We start from the raw sequence: 27103 nt of genomic DNA, 5'->3' as shown, positions 1-27103 counted from the left end.
AGAAGATTAAGTGTCCCCCTTTTGACTTTGTTTCCATTTGTGTGATTCCTTTGATATTTCACTAATGTTTTGCATTTATATAAAAAAAAAAGGATATTTCACCCCATTTTATGAAATGTCACTGATAAAAACCAATATAGTTGATCAGCTACATCATACTTAAATATGCAGTGTTCCCTTCAGATCACTTATAGGTACATGAACATCAGTACACAAAGGTCCATCCTCTTTATGTAGGTTTAATAAGTTTGGGTAGTGAAGTGCTTTCTACTCATGTACTTGTGTAGACTAGTGATGCCTGGTCACTTCTATGATGACCAGGCAACATTTAAGTAATTATGTCTGGTGTTCAGAGAACACTCAAGTACATTGTGGATTTAAGTGATACATACAGATATGTGTCATGTCTGCCAAAGATGAAATTAGTCAGTAACTCTGTCTGGCAAAGAAAATAACTTAGGGGAAATCCAAAATCTAACAATGGCATTATGGGTAAAATGTGAGGTTTTCTGGTCTTGGTATAAGAACAGTTTTAAGCTCTCCTGAAAAGAAGAGCCTTGAGAGTTTATATATATAAATGAAGGGTTTGGTTCCCACTTAAGGGGCAGAGGTTGGCCTTTGTGAGAGTCGGGGATAAATCTTTAAAAATAATAAGGACATTTGAAAGGGATTTTAACCAAATTTGATCTGAAGCATCATTGGGCCATGACCTAGGGGCTAGGGGATTAGACTTTTATAAACTCTTCAAAAGATTAATGAGGTGGGGGCCAATAAAAAATAAATAAATTAGCATAGGTAAAGGGATGTTAGCCAAATTTATTCTGAAGCAAGGGAACTCATTGTTGTATAAACAAACGGTGTGGCCCCCGTGGGACTAGAGGTTTGGAGCCTAAAGTGGGGATTTAGGGTATTTTTGCTTCAAAACTTACTCCTCTTTAATAGAAATATCATGCATGAAATATCATGCATGAAATATCATGAGAAAACAATGTGATTCATTTCATAAATAACGTTGGTATGACTCCTTGGCTGGTGGATGGAGCCCAAAAGAGGAACCAAGGGTGAACAATTGTATTATTATCCCCCTTTCACCGAAACGGGGGATATTCATTTGGGTTTGTCCGTCTGTCTGTCACACTTCGTTTCATTGCAATTACTACAACAAATGTTAACCTATTTCTTCAAACTTGGTCACAGGGTTAAATGCCTTAAGGGCTCGGCCAAGTTCGATGACCACTTTCAGTGGACTCCATTTGGGGGAGTTATGGCCCCTTGAATAATGAAAACGTCATTATCTGCTGCGTTTCGTTTCTGCCCATTATCTACAACAAATGTTAACCGATTTTTTTCAAACTTGGTAACAGGGCTAAATGTCATAGGGCTCGGCCAAGTTCAATGATCACTTTCAGCAGACTTTATTTGGGGGAGTTACGGCCCCTTGAATAATGAAAACGTCATTATCTGCTGCGTTTCGTTTCTGCCCATTATCTACAACAAATGTTAACCGATTTTTTTCAAACTTGGTAACAGGGCTAAATGTCGTAGGGCTCGGCCAAGTTCAATGACCACTTTCAGTGGACTTTATTTGGCAGAGTTATGACCCCTAGAATTACAAAAACCGGCATTATCTGCCGTTTCTGTCCAATAACTGCAACAAATGTAAACCAATTTTCTTCAAGCTTGATACCAGGGTTAAACGTCTTAAGGGCTTGGCCCAGTTCGATGAACACTTTCAGCAGACTTTATTTGGCAGATTTATGGCCCCTTCAATAACGAAAAACGTCATTATCTGCCGTTTCTGTTCATTAACTCTCGCAAATATTATCCGAATGTTTTCAAACTTAGTAACAGGGTTCAACGCATTAAGGGCTTGGCCAAGTTTGACAACCACTTTAATCAGACTACATTTGACAGAGTCATTATCTGCAGTTTCCGCTTTATAATTCTAGCAAATATTGATAAGGCTTTTTTTTCTTCGAGTTTCAAGCTATACATTATGTCTCAAGAGCATGATACTCACATGTTTAAACCTAACCTCAATAATGTTTACCTACAACATGTCCTGAAAGCGGGGAATATAAATTCCACGAATTTGCTTGTTTAAAAATGACAGGAGATTCCTATTATATCAACCAACACACACTGTGGCCATGAACACTCGAATGATCCCTATCCAATAACCATAATTATAAAACCAACTGAAGAAACAATTCATGCTACCAAGATTGATCCCTAGTTTCTACCCCTGAAGTCTAGCCCTGTCACTTAGGACTTAATAGTCCCATAGTCATAACATGGAAACAGTTGAGATACATCCTCCTAAACTTTTTATTAGATTTTCAACCAAATGTTAAATTTGCTATGAAGCATCCTCGCAGTCGACCAGAGAATTAGATGTTATCTAAAGTAAGTTTGATGTTTTTTGGGTACATCTGAACCCAGAAACAGAGTCCAAAATATAGTCAGAGGACCAATACAGTCCTCTGCTTGTGTTTCATAGAATCAATTCTCATTGTTTTAAAAATTTAAAAATTGTCCTTTAGAAACTCGAGAAAAAGGTTACACAGTCAAAGGATTCTCTGTCAAATGCCACATCTTAAAGAGACATTGTTGATATTTCTGTTGGCATAGTAACTGACAGTGATCTTTGGCAAGTTTAAGCACAGTTTAAGATTCATTCTGTAAAATTATACAGCTTATTACTCTTTTTTTTTTCAAATATTTTATTTCCCCCAGCCAAATATTATATATTTCTACCACAATACGCAGTGTTATTCCACTCTCAGATGATTGTATAAACATGCAGACTGTTAGATAAATATGAGATATATACCACACGTGGTATATGACCTACAAAAGTTTTGATTGGTCGAGAAGATGAACTTTGACCGGGACGACTTTTTCCACATGCTTTTTGCCACACTCTGTTTTGTTTACGTCGTCTGCTGTCAACATTCGACAAATGTTGGTGACTTTGTGAGGTTATGCGGGAAAGGGGGTTATGAAGGCAATATAAAAAGAAGATGATACTTAAAGATTTGATCGCTAGTTTCAGGCAAAATTGCTACAGACGCTCAATATCGTTTCGACGTCACACCGTCACGTGTCCAGGTTGTGAAACCAAAACAAGATCTGTCACAGTGTCGGAAAATATTTCGTTCTCCGAACGTCCCGTTATCGCTATTTGGACGGTCTGACTATGGCTGAACTGTCACTATAAACGTCAACCATAGAACCGTCACTAAGAAACGTAGGCCTATGGTTTTGGACATTGACAGCGATAAGTTCGTCTTCGTCACTTGGCGGGAGGCAGACTTCGTACGATATGCTTACGCGCATATAGTCCGTGGTGAATTTATATAAATTAATGCATTACTGCTACTCCCAACATTTAAAGTCGTTCATCTATTATATTTTTTCATGAAGTCGTTGCCGAAACATTAATTTTTACAATTATTAGATTTGTAAAAGAAAAAGCCATTTTTGAATATTAATGAGTGACTTTTTACATATGGGTCATATCACTATGCTGGCCTTGTCAACAAACACATGTGTGTATGTTATTTCCGACTGATCATGATATTGTGGTAGAAACAGATCACATGACTCATGGTTGTGGAGTGTTGTATTTATTTCACTCTCGTTAGTTAATTTTTCAAAAGTTACAGAAAGACACTCGCTAAAGCTCGTGACTATTTTGTAACTTTTGAAAATTAACTAACTTGAGTGAAATAAATACCATATTCCACAACCACTCGTGTAACCTCTATATATACTAGCGGAAAAAAGAAACTGTGCATGCGGAGAATTGTTATAGAACATGTATTACCAATTGTATATACATGAAAATTCACACACATGACCGAGTATGACACATATACATTATCCATGTGTCATTGACAGTTTTTCCCATGCAGTTTGCTCTCTATAGGCGTTGACCAGTTCCCCCATGAAAAAAGATCTGAATTTTTGATGAACACTTTGCTGAACGAATGCTGAAAACCCACATAGGGCAATTGCTGAAATATACCTGAATTTGGCCCAAATCCAGGCATTTTTCAACAAAATTCAGCAAAATTCAGCAAAGTTCAGAAACTATACAAGCAAATTACAGGAATGTTTCAGCAAATATCAGGAATGTTTCAGCAAAGTTCAGGAACTATACCAGCAAAATACAGGAATGTTTCAGCAAATATTATGATTCAGCAAAGTTCAGGAACTATACCAGCAAATTACTGGAATGTTTCAGCAAATTTCAGGAATGTTTCAGCAAATATCAGGAATGTTTCAGCAAAGTTCAGGAACTATACCAGCAAATTACAGGAATGTTTCAGCAAATTTCAGGAACTATACCAGCAAATTCAGCAAATTTCAGAAATGTTTCAGCAAATTTCAGGAATAATTCAGAAATGTTTCAGCAAAGCCAACTGCTATGTATATAACCTTAGCAAATCACTGAGTAATTTAAAGGCTAGTATACGGTAATTATATCATCAGTACTTATCACTGTGATTTCTAGCAAAACAGCATTTATATAATAAGCAAGTTCCGGCACATTTCAACAATGCTTCTTAATCACTGTATGTTAAACAATACAACTTACACTTCAAAACTAAGACCTAAAAAAAAAAAAATGTCTTGTTTCTCAAATTATTGTTAGATAAATTTAGGGCAATTACTGACTGTAGTGAGGGGTAGTCCATTTAAGCCTTCTTATAAGTGATTTTGTTTTATATATCATCTTCAAATAATAAAAATAAATTTAGAAGTTAGAACGACATGAATGCCTCCTGCCTTCTGGCCATCACAAAAGCTTTCTATTTTAGTAATTAGGAAACTTGTCAATCATCACATTTAGATACAAATAGTTGTGTGTGTTGTCATGATGCAGTTTATTACAATGTCCCCATTATTGATCCAGATCTAGATTATGATTTAAAGTATATAAAACTTAAGAAGGCAAGAATTACACAAACCTATGATCACTAGTTACCTATGGTCAGTGAATGAAGTATATCTATATTTGTGTGATCATGTCTTGTACATGTAGTTTGAAAGTGACAGTATTATTGTTACATTATTGTAAACGAATTTCACATTGAATACTTTGAGATTGTTATATTTAAGATTGTTTCATCCTATACGTATGCTGTTTAAAACCATAATGTGAGATGTTGAAGTGTGTTATTACCTAGATTCGTATGCTGAAAGCTTACATAGTCCAATATGAACACCGACCATCTGTACTCTTATTGTCACGTGAATTCAGGTGTAAATGATCTCATATTGTTGTATTTCATCAAATTGTAACATGATACAAGTATTCCATCCAAACAAGATCATAGTATTATGTTATTAGTCTGTAAATTAACGATATAAGTGTTAAAATGCGAGGTGAGACTACATATATATTGAACCAATCAATGTGTATGAGCAGACGACATGTCCACCGCTAGGTGTAATCTAAATTTTTACGGGAAGCACACGTTTATACTCAAAACCATTGCTCAGCGTGTCGATATAACATCATACCTGTCATGTGCATTCCATTAAATCATACTGTTTGAACTTTTATAGTCCATTAGAGTCGAAAGTTTGTCTCGGACATAGTGGTTCGTCTTCTACGGCAGCCATATTTGTTTATCTTTTCGGTAACACTCGGGAGTCATCTACATAGTATTTACTAGGATCCCTCGGACTTTATTCACTTAGTATATTAGATTCGAAGGCTTGATCATGGAAACTGATGCTATAGTTATTGACCACCAACTTTCTTCTAACTACACTTGTTTCAGTTAATTGATGATCATTAAAAAAAAGAAAATTAATTTAATGATCATAAAAATTAGTTTCATGAGCATTAAATTCTCATATCTTTTATTATCGAAAACAAAAATTTAACAGAACACTTCAGCATTTTTCAGCATTATCCTGAACAGTTAAGCATCTTTTAAGCATTATCCTGAACAGTTAAGCATCTTTTAAGCATTATCCTGAACAGTTAAGCATCTTTTAAGCATTATCCTGAACAGTTCAGCAGTTTTCAGCATTTTTCAGTTAAGTTCAGCAAAATTCAGCATCTGTAGAACCTGTGTAAGCAATGGTTCAGTATCCGATTTTAGATTCAGCAAATTTTCAGCAAATGTTCAGCAAATCCTTAGCAAAATTCAGTAAAAATCAGCATTTTTTTTTCATGAGGGTTTGCATGTTTTTCTCGTCCAGCCATCCAATTCGACAATGAAAGTGTATTTTTCAACTGCTGGGTCGCTCTGTTGAGACCAGTGAACAGTAAAAACAGCATTATAACGTTTTAATTTGTGATTAATGATATGCCGAGGCTCAATGAAAATAACCGCCTCCAGATTATTGATATGATTCAAGCTGGTATATATGGGCCAATTCGTTGTATCTACACGTTTTCATGTCCATCGAAACACAATCCAGGATTTGTGGAGACGACATCAACAGTTTGGCCATTTCGGCGATCGACCTCGTACGGGACGTCCACGTGTGACGTCACGTCAACAGGACAACCATATTCAGCTTGTCCATTTCAGAAATCGCTTCCAAACGGCATGTTTGACTGCACAGACAATCACTGGGTTGCTACCAATAAGCCCGAGAACTGTACGGAACCGATTGCGTGAACGAGCTATCCGTCCGCGAAGTCCTGCAATCCTCCAGTTCTTCTGCCACGTCATCGTGTAGTACGTCTGGACTAGTACTGGTGCAGAAGGCATCTGCGACTTATTCGACGGGATTGGGCAGGCATTTTGCTACGGACAAGTCGTGCTTCCACTAGGATAGTGAAGGCCGTTCCAGAGTGTATCGTCGCGTTGGAGAACGTTTCCATGATGCGTGTGTAGTACAACGATGTTCTTTCAGCGGAGGCAGCGTTATGGTTTGGGGCGTCATCACAGCCAACGGGAGAACGCCTCTGGTGGTTGTTAACGGGAATTTGAACGCGCTTACGTTACAGTGACGGGATCCTTCGGACTCATGTAGTTCCATTCATGCAAGGGCAGCAACGTCAAATTACGCTATAGCAGGACAACGCCAGGCCACCCACAGCTCGTGTCGCTATTGACTTTCTGGCCCAGCAGAATGTTGACGTGTTGCCATGGCCTGCTGCTGTATCCCCTGATCTGTCACCCATTGAACACGTCTGGGATGAAATGAAGCGCAGATTACGGGCCTTACCTAATCAACTGGTGACGTTGGCTGATTTGGCTGCAGGGTTGGTACAGATCTGGAATGCCATCCCACAAGCATTTTTGAACCGTCTGATAGGCTCCATGGGTAGACGTTGCCAGGCTTGCATTCAGGCAAACAGTGGACATACAAGGTATTAACTTTGTGAACTCAGTATTGACCCCTGCTCTGTTTACGTCACTCCTGAGCGGAACTTATTGATTCCATAACGTGGAAAATGGAATGCAACTGTTAATAAATAACAAATAAATTGTCCCTGAAAACCTTGTTGTTCTACATCATACACAATTATTTTTATAACACATTTTAGGCATGCACAGTTTCTTTTTTCTGCTAGTATATAATATAGTGTTACTCATTACTTGAATTTCTTGTGTATATAAGTTTATTTGGAATATAAGAAGTCAGAAATATTTTGATTATGATCAATTAAAAGCTAGTTTGTGTGAAGATGTGTTAGCTATTAAGATCCTTATGAGAAGTGTTAGTACTTTTCTTCCCCGTTAAGGTGGCATTAACCAAACTAACGTCGAAATGTCAATATGGCATTAAAACTCACACGAGGATACTAGGCAGTTTGTTTCTGTTCTACGTTCAGAATATTTCTGAAAATTAACAATAAATAAAAGTTTTAAGTAGAATTGAAATGTCAACCAGAAGAATTGATTCATCGTAGAGAGAAGCAGCAATTCTTCATTTTTTCTGGTATTGTCTAAAAAACTATTGATTGTTGGTGGAGATTGCGGTGAGTATTTTGATGACTGTTTTTTCTTAACTAAATAGTGCATTGGATGGCATGAAGATGTTATTGAGCAGGAACTGATAATACGTTTAAATCTAGGTCCCGGAGGTACTATAACCTCTGGTCATATCCAGGATTAATGGCGATCTGGTGTCACAGACTATTACACTGATATCACTTTACCTGCAGGGTAAAGGTACAAAGCTCTCGGGTGTTTTTCCAGGAAATCTATGTCTTGGTTTAAAGCAAGATTGAATCAAGATGTCGTTCAACTCAACTGCTTCTTGGTGGATATTTTTTAACAATTGATTAAGTTATATAACAAGTCCTTATCTGTCTGTTATATAACAAGTCCATATCTGTCTGTTATATAACAAGTCCATATCTGTCTGTTATATAACAAGTCCATATCTGTCTGTTATATAACAAGTCCATATCTGTCTGTTATATAACAAGTCCATATCTGTCTGTTATATAACAAGTCCATATCTGTCTGTTATATAACAAGTCCATATCTGTCTGTTATATAACAAGTCCATATCTGTCTGTTATATAACAAGTCCTTATCTGTCTGTTATATAACAAGTCCTTATCTGTCTGTTATATAACAAGTCCTTATCTGTCTGTTATATAACAAGTCCATATCTGTCTGTTATATAACAAGTCCATATCTGTCTGTTATATAACAAGTCCATATCTGTCTGTTATATAACAAGTCCTTATCTGTCTGTTATATAACAAGTCCTTATCTGTCTGTTATATAACAAGTCCTTATCTGTCTGTTATATAACAAGTCCTTATCTGTCTGTTATATAACAAGTCCTTATCTGTCTGTTATATAACAAGTCCTTATCTGTCTGTTATATAACAAGTCCTTATCTGTCTGTTATATAACAAGTCCATATCTGTCTGTTATATAACAAGTCCATATCTGTCTGTTATATAACAAGTCCATATCTGTCTGTTATATAACAAGTCCATATCTGTCTGTTATATAACAAGTCCATATCTGTCTGTTATATAACAAGTCCATATCTGTCTGTTATATAACAAGTCCATATCTGTCTGTTATATAACAAGTCCATATCTGTCTGTTATATAACAAGTCCTTATCTGTCTGTTATATAACAAGTCCTTATCTGTCTGTTATATAACAAGTCCATATCTGTCTGTTATATAACAAGTCCATATCTGTCTGTTATATAACAAGTCCATATCTGTCTGTTATATAACAAGTCCATATCTGTCTGTTATATAACAAGTCCATATCTGTCTGTTATATAACAAGTCCATATCTGTCTGTTATATAACAAGTCCATATCTGTCTGTTATATAACAAGTCCATATCTGTCTGTTATATAACAAGTCCATATCTGTCTGTTATATAACAAGTCCATATCTGTCTGTTATATAACAAGTCCATATCTGTCTGTTATATAACAAGTCCATATCTGTCTGTTATATAACAAGTCCATATCTGTCTGTTATATAACAAGTCCATATCTGTCTGTTATATAACAAGTCCATATCTGTCTGTTATATAACAAGTCCATATCTGTCTGTTATATAACAAGTCCATATCTGTCTGTTATATAACAAGTCCATATCTGTCTGTTATATAACAAGTCCATATCTGTCTGTTATATAACAAGTCCATATCTGTCTGTTATATAACAAGTCCATATCTGTCTGTTATATAACAAGTCCATATCTGTCTGTTATATAACAAGTCCATATCTGTCTGTTATATAACAAGTCCATATCTGTCTGTTGTATAACAAGTCCATATCTGTCTGTTGTATAACAAGTCCATATATGTCTGGTATATATATAACAAGTCCATATCTGTCTGTTATACAACAAATCGATATCTGTCTGTTATATATATATAACAAGTCCATATCTGTCTGTTATATAACAAATCCATATCTGTCTGTTATATATATATAGCAAGTCCATATCTTCCTGTTATATAACAAGTCCATTTCTGTCTATCTGATTCCAGTTCTCTTCCTGGTAGTTATTATACCCAATATACAACCCAAGTTAACATATAAATACAAACTGTATCTGTTAAATATTCATGATGAATTTGATTTTCCTCCTGTAGAGATTGTGCTGACAAATATTCGTGTATAGTGCACACTTTTTAAGGAAACACTAAAGTGTCAAGGAAGCTTGGATGTGCACTATACACAGGAACAATCCAAAACCAGTCCTTGGTCACAACCGCTTTTTGTAAGTTTTTCAGGAATTTTTCGGAAATGTTTTGAAATATACTGGCAGGAATAAACTGCTGAAAAATTGTTTAATAACTCCTGATTGTATTGTCTATTTTACTATCACGAAAAGCCGCATGTTAAAGTCATATTATACGATAGAATCAGATAAATAAACTCGAGTTAAGTAAGGCCTAAGTTTCAGGTCTAATTGATGTTACGTTGTGATTTGATTAATACCCCGTATGGGGGAAAATACCAAAGAATTGGATCATTATTAGCACTCTGGGGTTAGAAATGGCGTTTTGGGGTAAAAACATGCTGAAACATTCAGTCTTGACAGTATGAATGTTTCAAAACTACATGGGGAAAGTGGCGAAGTTCGCCAGTTTTGTGTGCTGCAAAGAGTCAAAGTTGCATGATACTATTCAATGGCAGGAACTCACAGGGTCACATACAAATGTACATGTGAGTTGAACCGATAATGATAAAAGTTAGAGTTTGAAAAATAAATATGAACAGGCTCAAAACAGACAAATACATATCAGTATTTTCTTTTCAAAGAAGGAATGCTGAAATCACAAATGTTTGGTATTTTTTATGTCTCGCGAATTGGTTCTTGGCAGTCCTTGTTGGACCTGTTTTGGTGACCGCCTTTAAGTATGCACACTCTACCGATATCAATGTCCGATTCAGTCGGATTTGCAGACGCTCAGAAAACTACTTGGAATCGTGTATCAGTGTATAAGATTGAATCTTTTCTGAAAGGTATTGTTGTGAAAACAACATCGTTATAATGTATTCCAATTACCTGTTCTGCCCTTGCAAGGTATCAACAGATCTCCCCGTACTCGAGGTGCAATCAACTAGGCCTTATTACGATTAGGCTTTGTGTGTTATGTTATCCCAACAAAATAATTACTTGGCTGAATGTGTTTATTTAGTTAACCACAGCTCTTTATTTGCTGAACTTATGGCAATCCTTCGAGTGACTTTCCTGGTTGGTGCTATCAGTCCAGCTTGACATTTTTTCGGGAAAAAAATCTCAATATTTAACCCTTGGGCTGCTACATTGATTTCTATGTAAAGGGACACCACTGCTGAATTAATTATTGAAATTTAAATTAATTTACTTGATTTTTCAAATGTGCATAACTTGGAAAATATTTGCTATATGTCAAAAAAAGTTGTATGAAAATTGTTCGTTGTTGTCTCTAGTTTATATTAAGGTTTTCAATTCTAAAGTTGCTTCAGTATTTACCTGTACAGGTGGTAATAAAGGTAAGAAAAGGTGAAACTATTAATTAATCGGATTTAAGCAAAAGGAAGATCATTTTCAAATTATTTTCGTCCGCAAATGTGATTGGCAAATCATAACAGAGATTATAAACTTCATTTTTGACATAAGACGCTGTATATTTACACAGAGATTATCAGGTAAAAAGGTCAGGTATTTCGTCAAGAATTGCATGTGATTTGCTACAGGTTTCAGGTCGCCATTCAATACATTTACTGTACTGTCACAGTCGGCATATATATATATCTTAGCTTCTGATTGGTTGTTTTGTCATTACTTTCGATATTCCCAGCAATGTACCCTAGTAATAATCAAAGTGTGCGAGATAATTTCAAATCGGAAAAAAAGTCATATAAATGGCGGACGTGTAGATTGAAGTGATGAATATGATGGTAAACATTTATTCTCCAGCGTCACCTACGATGATAATAAAGGTTTTAAAGGGTTTGACATGGTTGATGCGGAAATACTTAAGTGTAATATAATATGTAACTTTCCAATGGACGACTTTGTGCCCTACGCAAACATGAAAATATCGGCAGACTGAGGCGCACATGTTGTCTGTAGGTGAGGCCAAATTGAACATTGACATCGATACGTTTACAGCCGATTTAATCATAAACTAGACCGTAGCTAAGATATATCTATATGCCGACTGTGACAATAAATATATTGAATGAAGACCTGAAACCTGTAGTAAATTGCATGCAATTTTTGATGAAATACCTGACCTTTTTACCTGAGAATCTCTGTGTAAATGTACAACGTCTTATGTCATAAATTAAGTTTATAATATCTGTTATCATTTTCCAATCACATTTGCTTACAAAAACAATTTTAAAATGATCTTTCTGGTGCTTAGATCCGATTAATTAAAAGTTTCACCTTTTCTTACCTTTATTACCACCTGTAAAGGTAAATACTGAAGCAACTTTAGAATCGAAAACGTTAATATAAACTAGAGACAATAACAAACAATTTTCCTATAACTTTAATTCACATGTAACAAATATTTTTCAAGTTATGCGAAAAATCAAGTAAATTAATTTCAATTTCAATAATTAATTCAGCAGTGGTGTCCCTTTACATAGAAATCAATGTAGCAGCCTAAGGGTTAAGAAGAAAAAAAAAATCAAACTTTTTTTTTATTCATTTTTTTCACAAAAAGATCCTGCACACTTTACGCTGGTGCCTACAATACACGAATATTTACGGTACTTCTTAATATTCAATTGTTAAACATCAATCAGCCATATTAAATTCTCTTCTAATTCCTATTATTTGGTTATGTGAATGTTCTTCTGCCCTCTAGGAAACAGAAAGTGAATTTCAAAGAATTGATGTTTTTATGATGTTACAAAATAGTAATTGAAAAAGAATTCATTGCAAAAGATGCACACAGATAAGAAATTCTTCATATCTTATCCATCTTGTTTCTGTAAAATTGTAGGGATTCATCTTGATAGGTCAGTTATTCGTTCCCTAAGGGCACTAACTCCCTTAACATTGCTCATGTTTGTAAAGTTGTCTCCCCTTTATAAGGCCTGTAAGTCTTAGTTATTACAATGTTTGTCACTGCTGATCATCAAATAAGGGAGATAATTAGGTTTGTATGTTGATCATGAGATCCTGTGTCTGATGTAGCAGCGATAATCTCACGTCACTGTAGTTATAGATGTCAGCCTACAGGAAATATCCACACTATTGAAATTGACGTAGTTTAAAGCCCAATTAAGTATGCACAAAGGCAATAGGTTGTGACACTCTAGGCTGTCTGGGTAGTGATCATGATATAAGGGCAAGTGGAGTTACTATAGAGAGCAGGAGGAACTCCCTCCCAGACCTTAGCCATGACATTAGTTAGCTCTACATACCTTTTGCAAAACAAAAGATCTCAACACAATTTAGGATTAATGCATAGTATATAGCTTTACATTAGCTTTTTCATTTGTTATCCATTTAGAAAACAACAACACAGCTTTGTTCATTATAGAAAATTTGAGTAAAATGCTTTGCTAGATAATTCTGATATCACTCGATGCTAACAAGACTTCAAGAACAAGCCCATGTATGGCCGTAGTAGTGCTTTGTCAGTCAGATTCAGTGACACTATCACTTACATCATTGTATAAACAATTGTAATCCGTCCCCTGATTCTATTAGCTGTCCTCATCCATTGGCTGTCTGGCCAGTCATTAAGCCTCTGCCACATTCTTTGCATTTTCTACCACTTTCGGAAGTGTTTCTGTCATGATATAGTCTGAATATAGAATATGACACCAATAGTGTGTCAATATGATTTTATTTTTTATCGGTTCCGGAGCGCTGAAGTGATATTGAGATATGAGAGTTCGCTAATAAAGGATTTAATCATAGACCTGTATAAATTGTATAGAATGCCATAGCCGGATACTGATCTGTTTGTTGTGCAGATAATCATTGCAAAATAATTTTATAATATACAATGACGGTGTCAGAAATGTGTCATTTCACTGTAAAAAAATTCTTCTGTGCACATGTATGTCCAGCTGTAGTTTATATTTGAGCATCCAGAATACAATACATTATCAATGTGTAAAAATAAATCTAGACAGGTTAAGTACATAGATAAATACCAGCTGAGGGCAAGTTGTATATCGGTTCATTATTAAACTGTAAATGTCTGGGCATGTTGTACAGTACACTAGTTACCTATAAATGTTTGGTACAGGAAATATCATGATCATTGCATGACTCACTTAATTTTGGTTTTCTAAACTAAATTTACTATAGAGCAATCTTACAAAAATAATTTGTAACTGGTTTACAAAGCTGTTCAGGAAAGACCTGGCACCATTTTAGTTTTGGAATGGTCTACACGGGCACTTCAATCATAGACAATTGGATTTCTTTTGTTTCTAAGTAGGATTTTTTTATTCAGGTCATGTATGTTGTAAATCAAATTTTGATCATGTTTTTCTGATCCTGGCATCTGCTTCCTTAACAAGGAGTACATTGACTGGGGCATTATTTCATGTCTGCTTCGATTGCTTTCAGTAATTAAATGTATCTACACACGGTGAACATTCAATTATATGAATATCCTAAGAGTAATACATGTACTTTAAATTCCAGAAATCTTAATTTTCAAGATTGTAAGCAGTTAGTGCACGTGGTTAGTATTAATTCAGAGGCCTTCTGTCAATCATTATGACTTCGGCATAATTTTTACACTTTGCACATAACTTACGCCAACTATATTCATTTTTCATGTGACTTTTGATAAAAGTTTTTTTTCTGGAAATCTTGGTTGTTCTTCTGATTTGAGTTCTTAGAAGAGCCTAGTTATATATGGTCATCATCACGTTTTGTAACAGCTTATTCAGCACTCATAGAATTTTACTTTGATTTAACATGATGGTGGGAAAATGAAGCATTTGACTCCATTGAAAAAGGATAAGTCATATTCTAAACACCTTGGGGCTGCGTACACAATACTTTACTGAAATCAGGAAAAGGAGATGCATTAAATTGATGTGTGCTATGTGTGTGTGACCTTCCAGAAAACCTTGTTTGTGTCTATCTGTTGGTACCTGGCTCAGAAACCACAAGATATAACACATTTTTAGCCCACCATCATCTGATGGTGGGCTATTCAAATCACCCTGCGTCCATGGTCCGTCGTCCGTCCATCGTCCGTCCGTAAACAATTCTTGTTATCGGTATTTCTCAAGAAGTACCATAGGGATCTTTCTCAAATTTTATATGCAGGTTCCCCTTGGTCCTTACCTGTGCAGGGCAACTTTTGAGACTGATCGGATAAACAACATGGCCAACAGGCAGCCATCTTGGATTTTGATATTGAAAGTTTTTTATCGCTTTTTCTCCAGAAGTACTAGAGGAATCTTTCTCAAATTTTATATGTAGGTTCCGCTTGGTCCTTAGCTGTGCAGGGCATATTTTTGAGACTGATCGGATAAACAACATGGCCGACAGGCAGCCATCTTTGATTTTGATAGTGAAAGTTTGTTATCGCTATTTCTCAGGAAGTACGGGAGGGATCTTTCTCAAATTTTAAATGTAGGTTCCCCTTGATCCCTCGTTGTGTATGTTATATTTTGAGACTGATCATAAAAACAAAATGGATTAAAAGAAGAACTAAACAGATCTTTCTCATATTGCAATGATCGATTCTATTTCTTTCACATTAAGTACTGTACTAGTAAATATGTGAAATGACAAACTCACTTTGAAGGTTGGCTTTCATACACATCAGTATTAAGTTTAGATCAAAAGTTACCTCAAGGTGCATTTACTGTTAACATGACTCGATCAAACAGATTAGAGGAAAGAAGAGAAAAGATCGAACTGACAAAGAACTAATGAAGATGGTACAAAGGTGGGCGCCAAGATCCCTCTGGGATCTCTTGTTAGGTCACCTGAGACAAAGTCTCAAGTGACCTATTGCGATCGCCTTTTGTCCGTCATTGACTGAAATTTCAAAATCTATTCTCAATACCAAGTTATGGTAGAATCAAATACTGTTCATAGATGGAAGGGTTTTAAGGTGCTCTACCAAAATTGTGAATTTTATGACCCTAAGGTCTCATGTTTACCCCTGGGGAGGGGGTAAGCTTTACTATAGTTTATATAGGGAAATCACATTTTGGACCAACATTTGTTTAATTTCAATTGGAAGTAACTCAATTTGGGTTAGCATTATCAGTAAACATTTATTATGGCAAATGATACTTTGAATATTACATGTTGATAACTTGATTGGAATTATAACCCTGAGTTGACAGTTTGATACTTTGAACATTTTGAGCTAGCTCTACCCCCAAGAATGCTCTACCCCTCAACTCTGTATAAATATATCGGAACTCGGGTGACCGTTAAGGCCCATGGGCCCCTTGTTACTGTAGATACACTGGTATCTGGCACAGAAATCACAATGTATCTATATGTAACAATGCTTGAACTTTTGTAGGTACCCAGCTGAGGAGATTGAGAGCAAGGTGTCCATGTTTAGGACCATGCTGATCAACAAAGAGGGAGTGTCCGAGTCGACGGTGGAGAAGGACGAGTTTGGGCGACCAATGTAAGTTTCTTCATATCTGTACAACAAACTAGGTGGTTCATACAGACAGTAAGTGTTTGTGACGTAGAGAAAAGAAATAGATGTATGACTGACACCTGTTCAGGATCGTCCTGATGGTTTTAACACATTTTGTTGTCTGGATTGAATGTCACAAAAAAAAAAAATTTAGTCCTAATGTATTCTGCCAATCAAAAACAAAAGTTCCATATTTGTTTTAATATTTCTGTTGTCATGTTTGACAGAAATGAAGTCGGTTTTGACATTTGTTTGTGTGTACTGTTAACTATCAGGAGTGACATTTTGTAATTTTCCTTTTACAGCTTGTATCAGATCCTATTTTCTGTTTTCAAAGACGGTTTATGACTCGTCTTTTTTAGTGTACATGTATATGATAATGCTTTGTTAAATAACCAGAGTTTCTCCGTTACATTAATGTTTGACAGGTATGATAATAATTTCTGGCACAAAGGAAAACATGTCTGCTTCTAATTATGAAAAGCTTTATTTCTGTAACAGTAAAACTGTTCTTCCTCAGGCAATCATTTACACTGAAACCACAAAAATAAGAAATATATAAAGTCATTGGGGAGAAAACAACTTTTAAAGTGAAATCAAGGAATATTAAACCAAATGCAAAGGGGAACAAGTGTTTGCTTCCTTTCACTGTGAATGAGGTGGCGTGCACGATTATTACCCTGCTAACGAAGGGTTACATAGAACTGTTGGGCTTTTGCTTTAGAAACGCACGTGATATAGTTACCAATAGCAATAAGCTGTTTGAATGTGTATGCTCAGTCCCTCTTGGACATTTTACAGCCTATTTAGTAGAATATTTATTGTAGCATCTTAAGGATATTTAAAGTGATATTTAGTTGGACATTTATTTTAACATTCCAGGGATAACTAAAGGGCTGTTTAGTGAGGTATTTGTTGTAGCATCCCATAGGTATTTAAAGGGTAATTAGGGCCCCGTATCGGAGATACGGGTGCCCTATAGTAATCACTCTGTCTGTCTGTCTGTCTGTCTGTCTGACCGTCCAAAAACTTTGTTCCTGGCTGATAACTTTGGTATTTATTGACCGATGTACATGAAACTTGGTCAAGATGTTAAGTTCACAAGCATTATGGAGCAAAGTTGTTCAAAATTAAACAAAGAGACACACTGAGGTAAATAGTCAAGATCAAAGGTCAAGGTCATTAGGTTCAAAGGTCAAGGTCAAATTTTACATCTTTTCACTGATGAACATTTTGTTATGACATTATGGAGCAAAGTTGATCAGAATTAAACAAGGAGTCAACTGACCAAAGGTCAAGGTCATCGGGTCAGGGGTCAAGGTCAAATTATGCACCTTTTCACTGATGAAAATTTTGCTATGACATGATGAAGCAAAGTTGATACGAATTAAACAAGGGGTCAACTGACCAAAGGTCAAGGTCATTGGGTCAAAGGTCAAGGTTAAATTTTGTATCTTTTCACTGGTGAACATTTTGTGATGACATTATGAAGCAATGTTATTCAGAACTTAACATAGAGTCAACTGACCTTAGGTCCAGGTTACGGGTTTTAAAGGGTCAAGGTCAAGTTTTGTATTTTTACTGATGAACATTTTGTTATGATATTAAGAAGCAAATTGGTCGGAATTAAAGAATAAGTCAACTGACCAAAGATCAGGGTCACTGGGTTAATGGTCAAGGTCGTTTGGGTCCAAAGGTCAAAGACAAAGTGGATCTCTGACTTTGACCCTGGCTCTTGATGGAGGAGGTATATAAGGTTAAATGAAACAAATCAAAGCTAACAAATGAGTATTGCACTGGTATTTACATTTCTGTTAGCCCAGCAAATATGGAGGTGGAAGGAAACCAGACCCACATCATAGTACATGTAAAATGTATATTTTGCTTCCTTGCAATTCTTTTTGAAGTCCACATATCAAACGTCAAGTTCAGCTATATGGACAGATTGCTTCTTGATGATTATGGGGGATATATTGCCACAAGACGGGGCCCTTACTGACCTGTCAGTGTTCTAGTTTAAAAGGATATTTATTGTAACGTATTAGGGATAGTTGAAGGGATGTTTAGTGAGGTATTTGTTGTAGCATTCCTTAGATATTTAAAGGGTGATTAAAAAGAATATTTATTGAAGCGTATTAGGGATAGTTGAAGGGATGTTTAGTGAGGTATTTGTTGTAGCATTCCTTAGATATTTAAAGGGTGATTAAAAGGATATTTATTGTAACATATTAGGGATAGTTGAAGGGATGTTTAGTAAAATACATCTTGTAGAATCCCATGTATATTTAAAAGGCTATTTAGTAGGATATCTAATATAGAACCTCAGGGATATTAAAATGGCTCTGTAGAAATATATTTATTGTATTATCTTAGGGATTTTTAAAGGGCTGTTTAGTAGGACGTTTATTGTAGCATTTACTATCCTCCATTCTGAATCCTTTCAATGAGATTTTGTGCATTTAAATTTATCTCTGCAGTGCATAATTTTAAAGTACATCATTGAAATCTAAACCTAATTTGATTTGAAGCACTTGTGGCAATGACATTTAAACATTTTTTTAAAATGTTGCATAACTTAGAGAAATCGACATAAAATTCTACTGTTCTCATATTTGACAATTTCGCTAATGATTTTATGTTCCATCCAAGTCCCCAACTACAAAGATAAGATAACCCCTGAGGGATTTTAACAACACAGAGATATTTTAGCACCTCTAACAACATTTCTGTTGTTTAAACTGGTTTGCATGCTTACGAAACATTTAAGTTATAAATTATTTAAAGAACTGTCAGTTCAGATATTCTTATTTTCACTTTTGCATAAACTTATCTTGTCTCCTAATGTGTTATTGGGTGTCATAGTGGACAATGCTGTATGCTGATTATAAGACTGTTTTAAATTTTCAATAATGTTTCAGAAACATTCATTCAAGAATTTTTGAGCTCGCCTATTCGAAGAAAAGGGGGGCTAATGTAGTCACCTCGGCGTCGGCGTTTTTTCCAGGCAGTGTTGGATCATCACACTCAATACACAGTTGTCTATTATGAGTTTAAGTCATTTATATCGAGTGTAAGCAATGTGCTTGACCATATTTTCATATTTTATGGCCCAAAAACAGCTTAAATGGACTTAGTTAAATGAGGTTAAAGTTTTTGGGCAAGTTTTTTTGTGAAGTGTTGGACAACCACCATCAATAGGCTGTTGTCTATTATAAGGATGAAGCATTTATATGGAGTGTTAGACATGTTCTGGGTCATATTTTCATTTTTTATGGCCCAAAAACAGCTTTATTGGACTTAGTTAAATTTGAAGTTAAAGTTTTTGGGCAATTTTTTTTCCAGACAGTGTTGGATCATCACACTCAATACACAGTTGTCTATTATGAGTTAAGGTCATTCATATCGAGTGTAAGCAATGTGCTGGACCATATTTTCATATTTTATGGCCTAAAAACAGCTTCATTGGACTTGATTAATGTTTTGGGGTAAGCTTGAGGTTAAAGATTTTGGGCAAGTTTTGTTGAGTAGTGTTGGACCACCACCATCAATAGGCTGTTGTCTATTATAAGGTTGAAGTATTTGTATTGAGTGTAAGCAGTGTGTTGAACCATATTTTCATTTTTTAGCTTCCAAAAACAGCTTTATTGGACTTTGTTCATTTCTTAACAATCACTTCACATAGATGTTTCTACACATTTAACAGTCCTTGAAATATCCTAGTGATAAATGAGGTGGCAAATAAAACGACAGGCACTATATCAACATTTTACTATACATGTGTTTCTATTGATAGTTGCAGTATTATAATAACATACATAGACGAGCTATGCTGTTCTCAAACAGCTCTTGTTTATAATGTCTTTGGAGTGACAAAACCCAGGAATTATGAAAAATACACATTCCAAAATATATCCCACCTAATGTTCGATAAGTGCTCGTAAAATTTTAATCAAACCGATATTGAACATTAGCCAATCAACTGTGAAACACTTATCAGCCTTGAAACACAATCAATCATGCAAGATCAACCAACAATTAAATACCCACTTATAATGGGGAACTTGAACCAACAATGAAATACTAATCGACAATGAAATACCAATCATAAGCACCAGCTACCGGATGTCAACCATGAGACACAAATCTTAAATCATCAACTGTGAGATAACAACCATGAGGCACCAACCATGAGAACCCAGCAATGAACCATCAACCATGAGATGACCAACAATACACCACTTACCATGAGAACCCAACAATACACCACTTACCATGAGGCACCAACCATGAGAACCCAACAGTGAACCACCAACCATGAGACACCCAACAATGAACCTCCAACCATGAGATGCCCAACAATACACCACCAACCATGAGAACCCAACAGTGAACCACCAACCATGATACACCCAACAATGAACCTCCAACCATGAGACGCCCAACAATGAACCACCAACCATGATACACCCAACAATGAACCTCCAACCATGAGAACCCAACAATGAACCTCCAACCATGAGATGCCCAACAATACACCACTTACCATGAGGCACCAACCATGAGAACCCAACAGTGAACCACCAACCATGAGAACCCAACAGTGAACACCAACCATGATACACCCAACAATGAACCTCCAACCATGAGATGTCCAACAATACACCACTTACCATGAGGTACCAACCATGAGAACCCAACAGTGAACAACCAACCATGATACACCCAACAATGAACCTCCAACCATGAGATGCCCAACAATACACCACTTACCATAAGGCACCAACCATGAGAACCCAACAGTGAACCACCAACCATGAGACACCCAACAATGAACATCCAACCATGAGACGCCCAACAATACACCACCAACCATGAGACGCCCAACAATACACCACCAACCATGAGACGCCCAACAATACACCACTTACCATGAGGTACCAACCATGAGAACCCAACAATGAACCACCAACCATGAGACGCCCAACAACGAACCATCAACTGAGAAACCGACACTGAAACTTCAACCATGAGGCGCCAACCAACTATGAAACACAAATCAAGCACCAACTTTGAGATACCATGAAAATCCAACAATTAGGTGTCGGCCATGAAACTTAAATGATGCTGTACAGACAGACAATTAAACACAATTAAAGCAATATCTATGAGAAACCAACAGTGAGGCTCAGATCTTTAGATGCTAGTCCTGAGTTACCAGTCTGGAGTAACCAACCTTGAGACAGACTAATCATGAGACTTCAACATTAGACACAAACCATGAGACACTAATGTAACGATGGAACACCAACAAAGAATTTTAGTATGAGCCACTAATGTAACGATGGAACACCAACAAAGAATTTTAGTATGAGGCACTAATGTAACGATGGAACACCAACAAAGAATTTTAGTATGAGGCACTAATGTAACAATGGAACACCAACAAAGAATTTTAGTATGAGGCACTAATGTAACAATGGAACACCAACAATGGAATTTTAGCATGAGGCACTAATGTAACAATGGAACACCAACAAGGAATTTTAGCATGAGGCACTAATGTAACAATGGAACACCAACAATGAATTTTAGCATGAGGCACTAATGTAACAATGGAACACCAACAATGGAATTTTAGCATGAGGCACTAATGTAACAATGGAACACCAACAATGGAATTTCAGCATGATGCACTAATGGGACAATGGAACACCAACAATGAATTTTAGCATGAGGCACTAATGTAACAATAGAACACCAACAATGGAATTTCAGCATGATGCACTAATGGAACAATGGAACACCAACAATGAACTTTAGCATGAGGCACTAATGTAACAATGGAACCCCAACAATGGAATTTTAGCATGAGGCACTAATGTAACAATAGAACACCAACAATGGAATTTCAGCATGATGCACTAATGGGACAATGGAACACCAACAATGAATTTTAGCATGAGGGACTAATGTAACAATGGAACACCAACAATGGAATTTCAGCATGAGGCACTAATGTAACGATGGAACACCAACAACGAATTTTAGAATGAGGCACTAATGTAACAATGGAACACCAACAATGAACTTTAGCATGAGGCACTAATGTAACAATGGAACACCAACAATGAAATTTTGCCATGGGGAACTAGCCATGAAACACCAATCATGAGAATTAATCTTGAGGCTTCAGCCATAGAACACCAACAATGAGATACCTTCAATAAAACACAGACGCCCATGAGACACCAAAAAAACCCAAAAAAACGCCAGTCATCAGTGGGTAACTTATAAAACTTCACAACCTAGTAACTCGGAGGAACAGAATACAGATCGTTAAAATTTCCAATTTACAAGATCTCATTACTTAGACCTTGCATCACTTAGTGATGTCATTTCCATTGTTGTTGTGGAGGTGACTGTTCATCAGCTACAGATGATGATGTTGCTGTTGAGTAATACATTATGGTTCCACAATCTGAAAGTGACTACATTGTTACAGTATTACAAATACAAGTAAAACAGTTGGATATCATGTATGATTCACCTTAGGATTATTAATACATTAGATGTTGTTTATTTTGACATGAATTGGGATAGGATGGCCCCCTGTCAGATAATTCCATATAAAGCTGGGGCCAATGGTCCTGACCAGACTGGGCCTGGTATTACCATATACTTACACAAGAACAAACACTGCTGATCCCTACACACAAATGACACAACATCGTGATGGAAACGACCTTGACGATCATATGGATGCAGATCACGGAATAATCTGAGGATAAATACAGGATAGTTCTTTGTTTTAAGTCAGATTGGGATGATTTGTGGGGAAGACTGTGGCTTTGTAAGGAGTTAGGAGACTTTTATATGTGTGATGCTGCTACAAGGGACATTCCTGAGGCACCCATTACAATCAGTTATTAGGCCAATGGCATTTCCATCTTTGTTTAGTATCCGCGGGAACAGTGTTATATGTCTAAAAACAAAGTTGAGGTTAACAACATGGTAGATTAATGTTTCTCTTGGTTATTTCTATTTTATTTTGTTTCTCAAATAAAATGATTTATTTCCCAATAAGAATCTTATTAGACTGATATTCAAGGTTATAGAATAAGAAGAACAATAATAGACCTCCCTATGAGGTTTAGTAGGTTATATAATCAATATAATTATCCAATGATGTCTTCAACATCAAAGGATTAAGGATAAAGATTAGAAAATCATTCCGTTTAACACAAATTAGAAGTTTGTTGTACAGGAAAAGACATCAAGCCAGTAACGTTTGACTGTTCAAGCACGTCTATGGAATCAGTGTATATCCCATATAGTCTTTCAAAAAGATTTGAGAAAAATGTTTTGACAATTGCTAGTTTTTTTTTATCTTTTTCTTGAAATTGTGTTTCATATTTTACTGCTGAAATGTTCACTGTCATCACAAATACAAATGGCTTTAAACAAGGGGGAGAACTACTGCAACAGTTTCCTTGCACTATAGGAAAGTACATGGCTTTACAATGAGCCGAGTCTGGAGAGATGTAAATCAGTCTGATCTGAAAAATGTATCTTAATACTGTAAGGCTTGTATGTGATAAAGGCAATGGAAAGATTGATGTAAGGGTATTGTTGTGGAGTTCAGAGTATTTGTATGGCGTTCACATGCGCAACAGACACATTTGTCTCTGTCTAAACCAACAAAGATCAGAACTGATACCAAAGATATTAAAAATTTGTTGTAAATATTTTGATTCCTGCTTTTGATGGTTCACACCAAAGTTAGGTTATCCGAGAAGAAAATGACTAGACATAATCTTAGTGCTTATTGTGGAATAACTTGATAGAAACGATCTAGAGTTAGGTTGATGGGACTTAATCATTGTTGACTGATGGAGATCATTGTTTTGTCTCCTGATGTGGCCGAGCCTCCCTAAGTATAGCTCTAGGCGTTGAGACTAATTTGTGATGTAACAGACAAATCTGTAAAAATACAAATCACAGACAGTATATTTTACAGTTGTGGTGGGACACAGGGGCAGGGGACAGTGCTGGTGACATCGTGTTGTGACACAAGAGTTGGTTACAAATAGGTTTCGTAATATGCCTAGTTGTGTAGCTGCCTAGTAGTTTCTCCCTGTTGGTCAGTGGCTGCGGAGATTTCCCCTGTGGTCTGTTTGGTCCAGTGACAGGTGTTGTCATAGACAGATGTCTAGTAGAGCTATACAGATTCAGATAAACTGTTTTGTCTGGAAAACAAGGAAAACAATTGAGAGTCGCATCAGGAGGTGGTATTCTGCGCCTGTCTGATGATGTCAACCTTACTTATTTTTCTGAAATGTTGACATGGACCAGGGGTGCATAATTTTAACAGTCTCCTCATGTAGCTTTCTCAAGTCTGGCCTGTCATTTACCCTGAAACACTATCTCACCTTTATTTGGCAAAAGACAATAGCACCATTGAAGTATTGATTGTGAACAATGAAAAAAACCTCTAAGGAAACATCAACTTGAGATGACGAGAGACTGAAGTTTGTCTTGGTGTCACATTCCCCTCAGTCCGTACTTACAGCGGAATGGTAATTTTATTACTTTACATGCACATCCGGTAAGCTTTATGTATGTTATGATGGTCTCCAATCTCTAGATTTGCATATGATTTATGAGATAATGAGAATTATGTAGATCCTATATATATACATTTACTGTAAAAGGTAAATAAATGATTGATGTTGTATTTCATATATATATATAGATTCTGTGAGAAAGATCGACCTGAAAGAAATATATATATTGAAAGGAAAATAATCAATTATTTATGAGTTATCCTTACATAGGAATTTTCAATGCCAAATTTATAACTAGTAAATAAAAAAATCAATAATTATGAAAAAAGACATTCCAAAATTTAGCTCATCTGGCACGAAGGCATCCATCCATCATGACTTTTTTTTTTTACACTAATTATTGTTCATCATTTTTCAATTTTCAAATTGTGTTCCTAAGTTACACACCGAAACAGGTAGCATTTTTTATCAGTGATATAATTTATTATAGTAAAATTGTACTAACAACAGATGAAAATAGATACAATCTTGTCTTTCTCTGAGAGTGATTTTTGAACGGATTTCTACTTTCCAATATATATTCATTACAAACCTTTACCCCTTAGATGGAATACCTGGTATATACTGATCTAAGGTGAACAATATTAACAAGAGGCATTACATTGCTATACCTGTATCTAAAATATGTACTGCTCACTCTGAAGTATTCATAATGTTTTTTCAATTTTATTTATTCATGTAGGTTAAAACAATGGTGGCTATGATAGTACCGAAGACTTAAAATTCTTTCTGCAATAATTGGTTTGTTCTAGTCAGGTGAAGAGCAATAACGTGGTCCTGGTATGACAGTCTGGATGATATTGTGTTAAATCTATACAGTTTATGTTTGATTGTTTTATCTCCTTGCCTCATTTATCCTCAAACACCGTCTGGGTCGGTCATCACCTTTTCTTTTAAGGTTCCCTGTACCGCTGCCAAAAACTTTGTTCCAGGGATAGAGTCAACGCCGATTCTCTTACTTAGGTTTGGTTGGTTCTGGTACCCCTTGCTTAAATACCACCAGGTATGCCGGGCAATTGAGGATAGGGTAACAAGCTTAGATGAGTTGCGTTTTATTTATTTGGTAACGTCTACAGGCCGTAACGGAACATTGTAAGACCAGCAGGCCCTAATTACAGGCTACGCCAAGAAAGTAAGGCGAACAGGCCCTAACTGAACATGGTAAGGCCAGCAGGCCCTAATTACAGGCTATGTGAACAATGTTAGGCGAACAGCCCCTAACTGAACATGGTAAGGCCAGCAGGCCCTAATACAGGCTATGTGAATAATGTAAAGCGAACAGGCCCTAACTTAACATGGTAAGGCCAGCCGGCCCTAATTACAGGCTATGTGAACAATGTTAGGCGAACAGCCCCTAACTGAACATGGTAAGGCCAGCAGGCCCTAATACAGGCTATGTGAATAATGTAAAGCGAACAGGCCCTAACTTAACATGGTAAGGCCAGCCGGCCCTAATTACAGGCTATGTGAACAATGTTAGGCGAACAGCCCCTAACTGAACATGGTAAGGCCAGCAGGCTCTAATACAGGCTATGTGAACAATGTAAAGCGAACAGGCCCTAACTTAACATGGTAAGGCCAGCAGGCCCTAATTACAGGCTACGTCAACAATGTAAGGCGAACCGGCCCTAACTGAACATTGTAAGGCCAGCAGGCCCTAATACAGGCTATGTGAATAATGTAAAGCGAACAGGCCCTAACTTAACATGGTAAGGCCAGCAGGCCCTAATTACAGGCTACGTCAACAATGTAAGGCGAACAGCCCCTAACTGAACAATGTAAGGCCAGCAGGCCCTAATTCAGGCTATGTGAACAATGTAAGGCGAACAGGCCCTAACAGAACAATGTAAGCCGAACAGGCCCTAACTGAACAATGTAAGGCCAGCAGGCCCTAATTCAGGCTATGTGAACAAT

The 27103-nt window shown here is 36.4% G+C and overlaps 1 protein-coding gene across 2 annotated transcripts in view; it reads left to right on the top strand.

Moving 5' to 3' along the window:
- Positions 1-27103, top strand: part of LOC110445852 (serine/arginine repetitive matrix protein 2-like) — a 213613-nt gene that overhangs the window by 29562 nt on the left and 156948 nt on the right. For both annotated transcript variants that reach the window (XM_021490675.1, XM_021490677.1), the window contains exon 3: positions 16440-16550. In XM_021490675.1, the coding sequence (XP_021346350.1) occupies positions 16440-16550 (111 nt within the window). The remainder of the gene's footprint in view (positions 1-16439; positions 16551-27103) is intronic.

The sequence above is a fragment of the Mizuhopecten yessoensis genome, unplaced genomic scaffold (genome assembly GCF_002113885.1).
Source record: "Mizuhopecten yessoensis strain PY_sf001 unplaced genomic scaffold, ASM211388v2 scaffold2383, whole genome shotgun sequence".
Taxonomy (NCBI): Eukaryota; Metazoa; Mollusca; class Bivalvia; order Pectinida; family Pectinidae; genus Mizuhopecten; species Mizuhopecten yessoensis.
The sequence above is the reverse complement of the archived record's forward strand: the minus strand, read 5'-3'. Positions and strand labels throughout refer to the sequence as shown.